Source organism: Strigops habroptila, chromosome 5, assembly GCF_004027225.2.
Source record: "Strigops habroptila isolate Jane chromosome 5, bStrHab1.2.pri, whole genome shotgun sequence".
Lineage (NCBI taxonomy): Eukaryota > Metazoa > Chordata > Aves > Psittaciformes > Psittacidae > Strigops > Strigops habroptila.
This window is the reverse complement of record NC_044281.2, coordinates 66432980-66446143: the sequence shown is the minus strand read 5'-3', so window position 1 is coordinate 66446143 and position 13164 is coordinate 66432980. Positions and strand designations below refer to the sequence as shown.

Sequence of the window (13164 nt, the reverse complement as noted above, 5' to 3'; positions counted from 1 at the left end):
CATGTAGTACATGCAGTCTTTGCCACGATTTAAGCCCGCGGGGTCGTGGGGACCACGCCAGGACAAGGAGGGCTACGGGGTGGTCTCGGAGGTGGGGGCTTTGCTGGTGGGGTGCAGGTACGCGGCTCCCTTCAGCCTTGCTGGGGGCGCTGGCTGACGGGTGTCCTGTCTCCGGGCGTAAGAGCTGAAGAACGGCCGGCGAGGGAGAACCCAGGCTCTGTTTGTAAAGGTGCTAATGATCACTTAACATAATGATTCCTTGGCAACTTGTATGCTCAACAAGCACACGAAATATCTTGTCAGTGTTTTAGCAGCGCTAGCTAGAAAATATTGTCCCGTTTCACGACAATTGCTTAAATGAACGAGGGAGGTGATGCTCACTTGTCTGAGTCTCTAAAGGTAACAGATTCCTCTGAATACCTAGGTGATAATTCCTCTTTTTCGTGCAAAAGTCGGCTTTCTCTAGAAGATAACTACTACATTCCAGAGTTCTAGAAAACTGTATATGAAATAATTTCATTTTTGCTAAAGCGGTCCAACTATGTTACTCAGACGCTGCTGGAAGTTTACCTTTTTATCTGGGAGAAAAAAAACCCCATCAGATAATCCTTCAAGTTGTATTCCCGCTTGTTTAAATTTATCACCCGCAGTGTTTTAACCCCGGCAGCAATAAAAGGGCAAGAGTGCCATCGCAGGACCCCTGCACACTGGCAGTCCCTCTCCGGGGAGCCAAATGACCCCGCTTGGGTACCGCACCCGCTGCTGGCCCCTGCAGGTAGCCCCCGGCCTGCTCGACCAGCGCGGCCGAGAGCCCCCTTCCCTTCTAGTAGCCCCCCTTTAATTGCGTCAGAATAACCGCCTGTACCGGAATACTCCTCGGCAAGACAAAGCGTTGTCTACAAGTCAGCTACAAATGGGGGGAGGAGGGCAAAGCCGAGCCGATTAGCTGGGGAGGAGCAGTGCAATGCTTGTGCGGCGAAATTGCCGGAGCTCCCGGGCTGACGGCTCTCGAGGGGCTGTGTAACCTGGAAACTGGGCTCCCCAGGGAGGAAAAAGGGGTGGGAGAGGAAAATTGGCGGAGCACTAACTTCAAAGCCCTGCACCCTGCAGTGCGTGGAGGTGGGGGAGCAGCGCGGCTGCCTTAGCATCACGGTAACAGTGGGGAGCCGGCCCGGCCTGCGCCTATCCCGGTTTGGCGAAAGCAGCCAACGAGGGGTGGAGAAGGGGGTCGAGGTGTCCCCCCCTGCAGCTCCCAGACTCGCTGGAGCCACTCCAGAGACCTCTTTACAAACCAGGTGAAGTTATTCGGTGTTGTGCGCTAATCGGGAGAGATCTCGCACTAGCAGGTCATTACATCTAATTGCTGCCCATTATCTCTTTCTTTGATACGCAATTAGATGACAATTAACTTGATAAATCTCACCGAAGCGGGGGAAGGAAGAAAAAGGAGAAATTGCTCGGTCTCGACGTGTTCCTTGTGTAGACTTCATTACTTTTCTTTTATAGTTGTCTCTTAAACTCCTAGGCCTCGATATAGTGATAACTCCTAATAGTATTTAGTAGGGAGCTAATCCCGGCATCTCCTTTGGTATTGAGGTAGGTTAGGTGCTTTAATTCTCATTTTAGTGCTTAGTTATTCTGCCTGGGTAATTCTGAACAATTGTGGAGGTGTCACAAGTCCTCGGGCAATGTGGCAATGGTGTGCATGGGATTTCAAGTGCTATTTTGTTTCGAGCTAACTTGTGCTTAACTTATCTGGGCGCTTTTTCCATTAGTTGCGCAAACGACTGAATGAGATTTCCCCGATAACTGTTTTTAATGCAAAGCGGCAGTTTGCTCCCACCGTTGCTGAATGGGAATAGCTGGGCTTGCAGCGTGTGAGCCGGGAGGGAAGAGGGTGCAGCACTGCCGAGTGAGTCAGTGGCATTTGTTATTTATGGGGTGTCAGCCCGCGTTGCTCCCGCAGGCGAAGGAGCGCCTGGGTGATGGCACTGTTAGTGCTCACAGGTACTTCAAACAGAGCAGCGGCTATTCCGAAACAATCGATCTCGTTGATGACTAATTGACTATCTAATAGCACCTATCAGGACATCAAAGGAGGCGCTGAATAATCTAGTTAGCATTTCCAAAGGGGAGCAGCGGAGGGTACAAACAAGTCACCGATTGTCCCACGGGCCGCGGGCGGCGGCTCCGGGGGCCCAGGTTGGGCCCCGCCACTGCCTATGGTTCCGGGTTTCCCAAGGCCCCAGCAGAAGCAGGGCACAATATCTTGTCTTGCCTGTGTTAACCTTCTGTTGTGGTTTATCAGCGTTGTTCCCAGGCTGAAAGTCAAAAACACAACACTGCACCAGCTACTAAGAAGGAGGAAAAATGACTGCTACTGCTGAACCCAGGACACCTTCCTTTCAGTAAGTCAGCTTACTTACCTCCGAAGGGCTGCCACGCTGCCCCAGGTTCCCTCCTCTTGCCTATTTGTGCAGCTAAACACGCGGTTTGGGGGTTTTCCCTCCGGAGGGTTGGGGTGGCATTGCAGTTGTGCTTACTGCACCCTCTATCTCTAGTTCTGTCAAGCAGACTCTGAAATATCTGGGTTTTGTTGTTGTTGATTTTGTTTTTCAGAAAGATAAATGAGATCTGCCAATGCTGGAGCCAATACCCTTAGTAGCCCAACAGGTCCCAGATCTGGTGATGGTGATTTGGTACATCAGCTTTTAATCTATGATAAATGCTATGATAGTTTGCTCAGTAATTTTTTTTTTTTTTGTTTTTCATGGACTATTTTCAAATAAGAAGGAAGTTTGGATCCTGAAGATTTGCCCGATTATGCCAGAAATTATTTTTCTTGAAACGGATAACTCCTACATTTTCCAGTTTGTGGCCATTTTTTCTTATGCTGTCACAAAACTAGGTGTGATGGTATGTTGAAGGACTTGGCACACCAACAGCATTCTTGGGGAGTACAAGCACTTCAGCTTCTAATAAAGTGTGAGCTTTCAATAACTCGTGCAGGAAACACTGCAGCCTAGAGGGTTGGTGTTTCTTCCCAGCAACAAACCCATGCATGCAGAACTGCTACAGTCCTGCCTGCTCTCATGGGCTTATATTTTGTGTGTGTGCACAAATCCCAAAAAGAAATATTCCCCTTGTGCACCAGGGAGACAAATCTATCATTTGCCCCTAGAAGTCTTGTAGAGATCACATGAAAAGAGCACTCTGTCCCAATGACCTTAGCTGTAATTCTCATGTCCTGGCATTAATCACTGCACCTAAATTTCAGGGTATAATATGAGTTACAAGTGCACATAAGTTATTAGTAAATTTCTTGAAGCAAGCATATTTCTTCTGGTTGTAAGGCCTATGTGCAAATGCAGAACAATAAATATTTTGAACTATGATTTGGAGAAACAGGACCACCATGTTCTCAATGCAAATTGTGCAAGAAAAATACATGTATATTCTGAGATAATACAGTATTCCCAGGTTATGGCTATACTGAATTCTACATTCTTCCCTAAAAAATTGTATATCCATGATAAAAAAATCTATCAAGTGAATGTTACAGAAGTTTCAAGTAATACAAAATAATTGAATGGGAGTAAATTTTGTCTCCTGTAAGCACTATATTTCTGCAAGGTGAGGATCTAACTCCAGCTGCAGAGCCTCTGTCTACCCAGGGTGATCAAAGTTTTCAAGTTTCTCCAGCTGCCACCTCTTTCTGATGGGAGCTACAACAGCCACATAACACCTCCTAACCCTTCCCCATCTGTTCCAAGGTTTTGTGGTCCACAGATGCATCTACTTTCATCCGGGGATGGGGGTTATTCTGGGGATTGGGTATAAACATCTTATTCAACAAGCAATTCAAATTGGATTCTTATTAAAAAAGACAGTGGGACAATTCAGCTGCTTCCCTGCATTCCCGTCAAATAAGAAGGGAAATGATAGCAGCTATGCGGCTATTCAGGGGTACTGTCAGTTTCCTCCTCTCAGACACATAGTGTATAAACGCTAATGTGCACATTGATCTCTTTGGGCACAGCACTGAATGGTCATCTCAAGCCTGGTTTAATCTTAGCAGTATGGAGTAAGTGTCTCTCCCTAGATGGTCCCTGGGTGTCACTGTGTGTCTGGGTGGGGGGACTGCAGGGCACAGGCGACTTAGGGTTGCCTGGCTTGGCATAGGTTTCATCTGCTTGAGAACTGGTGGAGAGGCACGTTGTGTGCTGGGTAGGTGTGTGCTCAGCTTAAGAGCTCCTGAATCACTGTGGTGTTCAGGTACCACCTCCAAACTTAGTTTTAGAAGGGAACTAGGGTCTGCAGATAGTATACAACACATTGCAAGGAACGGCTTGCTGTGCATAAGTTTACACGTGGTAGAGCCTGAGTTTCTCTGCTTGGATTTGTCCTCACATGGGGCTATTCAGAAATGGCTGTTCTGAAATAAGATGGAGACAGTGAGTACAGTGGTGCATTTGCTTCAGAACAAGAGGGGCCATGCACAGGTGGAATAGTTTAGGAGTAGTTATTACATCCAGAAATTATTAAAATTAATGTGCAGGCACTCAGCTCTTTTGGGGAGTAGCAAGTGACCTATCCCTGATTGACTGAATTGTGTCTAGGAAATGCTTCCATTACAGTGGTTTTGCCTGTGTCAGTGGCACTCACAGATATATGTTTCTAAGCCAGGGAGGGATTCTGGTGTCCAGCTCAGTGTTCAACTACTTGGGAATTCGCACTGGCTTGTGCATATCAACTAAAATAACAGTCTTGTGCTAGCACTAAGTGAAGCTCCTTTAGTGGCCGTTCGCAGCACCCCCAAGGACCAGGTCGATCGCTCTACCAGGGTAGTGTCGAGACAAATACAGCCTGCCCCATCCCTGCCCTTACGGGTTGGTATCACAAGCAAAGCTTCAGGAAGAATCCAGCTCCTGCGCTCGGTGGGCTTGGTAAGGCGTTTGCATTGCTCTTATTACCTGGGCTTTATCGGTCCCTGGGGCCAGAGCTGGTATAAGCAGCAGGGCCTTCGAGGGAGGGGGAGAGGGTGAGCGGACGGAAGGGGTCAATAACGCACCGACCATTCCCGCGGCCGTGGAGTTACGGGAACACTTGAAACAATGAAAATGGATAGCACAAATACGATTTTCTCCCCTGATCTATTAAAGATCCGGGCAGTTTTGAGGGGAGTTGGATTGGTTAACGTGGTTGACTTTGATTTTTTTATTACAAAAATAAATCGCACATCTACTTTTAAGCGTGAGAATCTAGATTATTGCTGTGTTCTTAGAAACAAGCTCCTGCCCCGTTAGGCCCAGCTGTATGATGCCCACCTTTTCAGTTGTGCATCCCAGAGGGAACCTTTAGGAGTCTAGTGAAAATTGAGGTCCTGTCTGTGCATTTATCCGGTTACAGTGATGGCAATCGCTTCCCCTGGTCTTTAGGAAGAGTGTATTATCATGGTATCGTTGCTGCCAGAGGGGTCGTGGTCCGTGCGGACTTTTTCACTGGGGTGGCTAAAAGATGGGTAGAAGTCAGGCACAAGACGGGCCCGGAGACAGGCTGAGCGGCCGGGATGCCTCTTTCCCCAGCCGGCCTTTCCCCGACTTTCCCCCGGCTTTGAGGCGGGGGGCAGGTGTGTCCTGGTGTCCTTCCTGCATTACCAGGGCACTGTGCTTCGCGGGAAGCGACGTATGGATTTGGGTAGTTTGAAGCTGATGAAGTGCGAGCTTCGGTGCTCACTTAGGCTTTGATCTCTAAACTCTTCGGGAGATCGGTTGCGTTTTCTGGCTAGACAGACGGCGCCAAGTTCAAGCTGAGAGGGCCCGCAGCTCTGCTAGCCCCCCCAGCCCGGCCGCTGTCCCCAGAAGTGAGGGCTCAGCCTGGGGGATAGGGACTTCCTGATAGCGGCCCCCCACCGCTTTTCCCAAGGAGGCCGGTCTCCGCATCTCTCCCGAGGTGAAGTGCCCGGGTCTGGCAGGCCCTGCCGCCGTTACCTTACCCCTCACCCTCATCCCTGTCCTGGCCTCGCCCCGTGCTCCGACGGACCGGGTCAGTCCGGCCCGTCTCGGGCCCGGTTTCGGGTACCTGCGTAATACGGGACTCCACGGCTGAAAAGGGAGTGAGTAAAACGGAGCTGTTGTCGACACCGTCGGCATCTTTAAACGCCCGTTTGCGGGGCTGGGCCTGCCCTCGCCCAGCCCTCCGGGGGAGAGGGGCAGGTTTGCACTTCAAGGGGGTCTCTCCGGCCCCGCAGACACGCTGGAGCCAGGGGCTGTAGACATTTGCCAGACGCGTGAACTTTCCTCCATGCTGGCAGCTGTTATCTCTGCTCGATTCCCACTTTGATGTGGGTTCACACTTGCAAACGAGCCCGCCCGGGACCGGAGCGCACATATAAGAGCGGGCCGAGGTCGGAGGTCCCCTAGCACCTCTCACCATGAGCCAGGCCCAACTCCCTTCGGCAGAGAAAAAGCCCCAAGGAGTCAGGCCTCACATCTGCTGCGCACCTCCTCCCCGCCCCCCCACTTCCCTCGGCAGTACCCCGCTCCTGGTCAGGGCCGAGCCCCGATGGGGCGGGCCGCGGCCGAGCCAGCCGGCGGACAGCCAGCCTTGCACAGCCGAGCCCTGCCGAGACAGTCCCCGGGAGCCTACCGACCCATACCCGTCGGAGCCAGGTGGGTGAGGAGGGTCAGAGAGGGAGAGTGTGGCGGGGGGCAGCACACGGGACCTTGGTTCCCGTCGGTGCAACGGCTTGTCAGACGAGGGGAAGCGGAGGCACACACTCCGCCCCAGCCGGGGAAGAGGCTTCACCGCCGCCCCTTCCTTCCTCGTTTGCAGCCCCCGACAGCGGCTGGCTGAGCGCTGACGAGTCCTCGGGCTACGAGAGCGAGAGCGCGGGCGCGGAGCGCGCCGCGGAGGCGGCAGCGGCGGAGAGCCGCGGTCGGCAGCGGCGGGCGCGGACCGCCTTCACCTCGGAGCAGGTCTGCCGGCTGGAGAAGACCTTCCAGCGCCAGAAGTACCTGGGGGCCTCTGAGCGGAGGAAGCTGGCGGCTGCCTTGCAGCTCTCGGAGATCCAGGTGGGTTCCGGTGGAAGTGGATCCGGATTCCGGGAAAAGCCCCGGGGACCGGGGCAGCCGGGCTTGGCAGTCTTGCCTCGGCCTTGCTTGCGCTGAACAGGCGTAGCGGTCTTCAGCTGGATTTAACAGGGGCTGTGGGTCGGGTATTAACGAGTTAACACTTCAAAACTTGGGGACATTTTCTACCGGGGAGGTATCGTGGTTCCTTTATTTCTTAATAAGGTAAACTGCTGATCCTCGATGTACAGCGATGTGCACCTTGCGAACCTTGTATATGATCTTAAAGACTCGAAATGATTAATCTAAACTTGCTGAACACGGACACTCTTCCCTTCTACACCCCCTGGATCCTCTGCCTTCCGTCAACTAGGGCAAAAGCATCAGTTCACCTTTGTCAGTTGAAGTAGAGAAAAATGGCAGAAGCTGCTGAGTTGTTCATAGTGTGCATGTTATTTTTAAGCAAAGTCCCTGATTTATCTCCTTCACCCTCCACCCCGCTCTTACCGTTGCTCAGATCAAGACCTGGTTTCAGAACAGGAGGATGAAACTGAAGAGGCAGATACAGGACAACCAGCACAGCCTTGCGGCTCCTACTTCACTCTACAGCTTCTCTCCGGGCACCTCCCCGGCTCTGTTCCAGGATGGGCTCCGCTACCCCTTTGCTGCACAGCACCAGAGACTCATGCCTTTTGCCCCAGTGCCTGCTGTGCAGTTTGGCTTCTCCTTTCCCAGATACGGTGCATCGCAAAGTACCTACCACTTCAAGGCAAATGAGCTGCCCTACTACCATCGACACTTTCTCCCTCATCCTTCCTTCCATCCAGTTATTCAGAACAAAATGGACAAGCAATGTCACCCTGTATACGCATTATAGTGAAAACGAAAAGGGGCAGGCAAAGGAGAAAAGTATTGTATCTGTGATGTATAGTGTGCTCAGAACCTCATATCTGATTTGGAAGAGTATTTGATTGGAAGAGTATGCATTTATTATTTTAAGTTAAATGTGAAAATTAATAATTTTATATTTGTACTAAATGCTATTAAAATTTATTGGATGTGATGCTACTCTTAGTAATTTTTTGTTTGGTAGGATTTTAATTTTTTAAGGATTGGTAGTCCAGGGAACTGGAGGGAGAAAACATTAGCAGAAATTGCTCTTGCAAAATTTTCCACAGTGAAGGGCAAAATTATGAAGTTTAGTCTGGATGGACATGTTAAAAGAATGGTTTTCATTGCATATAAATAAAATCTGAATAGAGCTATATGTGCCAACTCTATATAGGCTGCACTTATGCAGTGTAAACGACCATGGTCACCTGAACTTCGGTTTTGGGTAATGGAGAAGGATTTATATGTTTTAATACATCTTACCTGACTTTTCTATGCTCGTGCTGAGTGTTGTGGTTTAAGACCACAGCTGAACCCAGGACACTGAGATATAGTCTGTTGTTGAGTGTGTTTGGGAACCTGGACCTTAATAGTTGCATCACACTGTGCTTTTGGCTAAGCGCATCCTCCAGAAGGAAGGATAAACTGTTGGTGGGTTCCTCTTCTGGATATTAATCTATGGATTGCTTTGTATTTCCAGTCCCATTTTCCACATGGAATCATTAGTTATATTAATCACAAACATTAATTAAGTCAGTGTATCTTTAAACTGGAACTAAACAGTTCAAGCCTTCAGTATGGAAACGTAAGGCTTCACAATTACAACTTTTTTTGTTGGGAAGAAAAAAAAAGTTCAATTGTATTTGGTCCGTAACCATATTGTCTAATGGGATTTTTCACCACTAAATGCCCATGATAACTGCTTTTTTTAAATTATTTTTTTTTTTTTTATGTAAATTGAACCCTTTGGAAGAAACATTAAAAGTGAATTGCTCAAGTTTGTGCTTGAACAATCCTGAAATGTGTTACATTTTAGTTCTTCCTGGGATTTGTTTTCACTCCTCTCCTGCAAGAGCTTGCTTAACACTTATTTCTTTTAATCTTTTACACTTTAATGAAATTTCTTTAATTCACCTGAGAGGTCTTCTAAATGCATTAGAAACTTAAGTTGATTGCCACGTTGTTGTCTAAATTTTCCCCTTCCACCCTCCAATCCAGGGAGCCATCAAGAGTTTCGATTTAACAGCCTAGGGCCTTCTCACTTATGAAATGACAACTTGGAAGGGGTAAAGGGAATTTTCTCTAATGATGCTGTTCCAAGCCACGTGTAGTCTTAACTCCAAAAGGGTCCAGGTTGACATGTTGGAAGCAAACTTCCTGGTTGTTGTGGGAAGTTAGGTGCTTCTTCCCTGCATTGTACAGTCTGTGTTCAAAGGGCTGAGAAATGCACATGTTGTCCCTTCAGCTGCCCAGCTGCATCTCGGAGCGGCACTATCTTAGTGTGGCACTGAGGGGCTGTGTGGTGGGGAAAATCACTTCAGGTGTCTCCTACCCTCCCTCCAGATAGGAAAGGTCAAAGTGCTTGAGAGCGGATTTGGAGAAAACCTTGTTGTGGCATGCTCAGATTTTTCCTTTTCATCAGAGGTTATAATCAGACAGGAGATGAGACACAGGGGGCAGGAATTAGGATGAAACTTGTTCATGTCCCCTTGTGTATCTCAATATCCCTGTTGTCTACCGAAGACTGATTTAATCTTTGCTCTCCTTAGCTCCACAACACAACAGTTAATAGGATGGGAGAGAGGGAAGGAAGGGAATGCACAAGGCTGTTGAAGGCCCTGTTTATCAACAGGGCCTTTTTTTTTCTTATGAGCAACCTCTGCATGGAAGAGAGGTTAGTTGTAGTGTGTGGGTTGGTGTTTTTTTTTTTCCTGACAATTGCAAAGTAGTCTAACCATCACCTGATAAACAGGTTAGGATGGTCGGGTGCAGAGAAGATGTAATCACACCTGCTGCAGTTGTTTTATACTGATGCAAGATCTCTTGTTTCTTGTTATTCCCTAAAGGCTTGACTTTGCTATTTTCCATAAAGCTTGCTTTGGGAATTTTAGGAACAGGCCTAACAGTATGCTGCAGTTTAAGACTAGTGAGGCTGTCAAATTACAGCTGAAGCTTTAAAAGTTAAAAACAAAACAATTTCATTTTGAATGTTTCAAGAGACCTGAACTTGTGAACAACTCCAACGTTTTCATCAGCAGATTTAAATTATACGTATGTTTGACATTGGCATCAAAACATTCTTGCCAATTACTTCCTTAACCTCACTTCTCCTTAAAAGCATAAACGGACAAACACTGGAGACCACTTTAGGACTTTTGCAGCATGTACAGATAAAAGAGAACACTGCACAACTTGTTCTGTTTTGTTCATAGGGTTGCCACCTTCGGTAGCATTTTAATTTCGATTTATTTGCTATAGTTTACAAATCTTTCCCTAAAGCCCCACACAAGTTCAACGGTCAAAGTTTTTAACACTGTTGTCTATTACATGGTTAGTATGTAAACTGAGGTGTAAACAGTACTCCACTTTTTCTGTGGGGCTCCCCACATGATTATAGATTGTTTTATGAAAACAAGCTTTTAGATAGGAAAATTTATACAGAAGTTTCAGTGCAGCATAGTGAAGACTGTAGGAATAAAAGGAAGTTTCAAGTCCTCCATTTCTCTAGTACAGGCAAATTCTTTTCTCCTTTAACATAAACCCCAACATTTGATTAAAACATTGAATTGAATCAACAATCTAACATAACAAAACAAGTTAAATAATTATTCTTAGAGATATTTGGCAGTTCTTATTTAGACTACAGGTAATCTTTGGCATTCTTAACAGGAAGGAAGGTATGGCTGGAACCTCAGTCTTTTATGCTCATCAGTTTGAGTCATTGCTGGAATTGCAGAGGAGTAACAAGATAGTCCTGGGCTGGAAGGCAATAGTAACACTGGACTTGGCAAAATCGGGTGAAGAGACTGAGCTGGAACAGAAGGTAACAACAAGACAGGCCTTGGCGTAGTGGGGTGAAGGGAAACAGGAGAGGTAGAAGAGATGTTGACATCCGTCCCATGAGAACAGCTGGATGTAGCAATATCTGGGTAACAACGATATGGCAAAAACAAGCCTGAGAAAAGAGCTTCCACTCTGGCATCTTGAGTTTGACGTTTAAACTTCATACGACGATTCTGGAACCAGGTTTTTATCTGAGGGGGAAAAAATTAGAATTGAAAACCAAACCATTTGTCCCTTTTCCGTATAGTAATACATCCTGAAATCAGACTATCAGAGTGACAGAATATATTAACAGTTATAAGATTCAGGGCTAATAACATTGATCTATGTTCAGTGTAGAGTAATTGTCTCGGCATGAGGAGGAATCAAGCTGTGGCAACTCTGTGGCACATGGCAAGCCAATTACTCAGTTGGACCAGGACTGTAACTCAAGGCTGGCGCAGTGGGATTTTTACTTCTGATGAGGTTTTATCTTTGAAGTTTGTATTCACTTTGTGTATTGTCTCCGGTTTAACACAAAACCTGCGACGCCCACAGATCTGAAGCAGGGATGTGAGCTCGATCGAGCTGGTTCTCTGCCAGAGGGGTAGGGCTGATCAGCGGCCTGGCCCGCCGCACCTGTGGGAGCTGTCACTGTCACCGTCCCCTCGAGGTCCGTGCGGGGCACGGCCAAGGCAAGCAGGGGCCGAAGCGCCTTTCCTCTCCCGCAGCTTTCAGGAGGGGTGCGGGGCCCGAGTCCCTTCGGGCGGAGGCAGAGGGGAGCTCACCTGGCCCTGGGAGAGGTTCAGCACGGCGGCCAGCCGCCGCTTCTCGCTGGCTCCGATGTAGCGCTGCTCACGGAAGCTCCGCTCCAGCTCCTGCAGCTGCGCGGCCGAGAACTTGGTGCGGGGCCTCCCGGTCCCGGCGCCGGCCTCGGCTTCGCGCTCGGGGCTGCTGCGGTCTGCGGCCTCCCGGTCCCGGGGCGCGGCTGCGGGGAAACGGTCTGGCGTCAGGGCGGGGGGGGGGTGGTGGGGAGGGGATGACGTAGGCAGAGGCCGCATGTGCGGCTGCTATCCCCCGACGGCATCACGCGCTGCGACCGTTAGCCTAACGGCCGCCACCAACGGTCCCGCCGCGCGACTCACCGCGGTTGCCCGCGCTCTCTCGGCGGCCGGTGTCCCCGGGCGGGGAGCGAGGAGCTGCGGCTATGGGCCGGGCTCCGCCGCGGCTGCTCTGGGCCAGCCACTCCACCGAGAAGGGCCCTTTCTCCATCTCCCCCGCTGCTGCCGGCCCCCGCTCACTGAGGCCGCCCCGGCTCCGGGGGCAAACATTTAAAGCACCTTCCGCGACGTGTTTTTTGAAAAGGCCGCAAAGCATCAAATGAGGCTGAGGACAAAGGACTTCATTGAGAGGTGCCTTAATCTCCCCTTTCAGGTGATTGTTACATCCGCCTAATCTCTGAACGCGGCAGTTAGCAGAACTCAAGGCTACCTGACCTGGCGCCAAGTTTAGCTGAGTAGTCTCTTGACCACGTAGCTGCTGGTAATTACATCATGGCCAGTGCTTTTTATGCTGGCCAAGCTGGCCTCGGGTCTCGAACCACGCCGTGATTTTCTATCTTTATCTCCCAGTATGAAGGACAAGGATTCAGCAGGTACTGGTAACAAAGGAGGATATAGGGAGGTCTCTTTTATGAGATTTAAACCCAAACCCAAGCTGGAGCCCCTTTTGCCTGTTTGATGCAAAGTTTGGAAGAATCCTGTTGTCTTTCTACCAGCAAAGGAGTGACTCAAGGTAAGAACAAGTAGTTCTCGAGCTTGCAAACAGGTAAAATTTTGGAGAAACACTGATACGAGTATCTTCCCAATATTCCTATGAGTAACACACTGCTCTTTATAAAGTCAAGGTATGTAGATGTTGTTTGAATTAGGAATTAGTTGGAAATGCAAAGTTAAATATTTTTCACTGCTGTCCATGAGGCAGAGTGCTGCAATTAGGACTCTCACCTTCTTTTGAAGTGGGAGGTACCACTGTTGACTTCAGGTTATGCAGTATCAGAGACTTAAAGAAGTATTCCAGGAAAGAAGGTTTGAAACTAGATCACAGTGGCGTTCGCCTACGATTTATTGGGTCATTCGTTGAAAGTAGGGTGGGAAGTTTT

At 48.9% G+C, this 13164-nt stretch overlaps 2 protein-coding genes across 2 annotated transcripts; one reads left to right on the top strand and one right to left on the bottom strand.

Moving 5' to 3' along the window:
* Window positions 1-6433: 6433 nt before the first annotated feature.
* On the top strand, window positions 6434-8014 carry LOC115608654 (homeobox protein vent1-like). The gene is made up of 3 exons (XM_030487812.1): window positions 6434-6671; window positions 6835-7073; window positions 7588-8014. Exons 1-3 carry the CDS (start codon window positions 6434-6436, stop codon window positions 7945-7947), a joined length of 837 nt encoding a protein of 278 aa, XP_030343672.1. The 3' UTR covers window positions 7948-8014.
* A 2829-nt stretch (window positions 8015-10843) lies between these two features.
* On the bottom strand, window positions 10844-12064 carry LOC115608776 (homeobox protein vex1-like). The gene is made up of 2 exons (XM_030488099.1): window positions 11792-12064; window positions 10844-11215 (listed from the first exon to the last, which is right to left on the bottom strand). The coding sequence occupies exons 1-2, from the start codon at window positions 12062-12064 to the stop codon at window positions 10844-10846; spliced, it is 645 nt and encodes a 214-aa protein (XP_030343959.1).
* Window positions 12065-13164: the final 1100 nt, after the last annotated feature.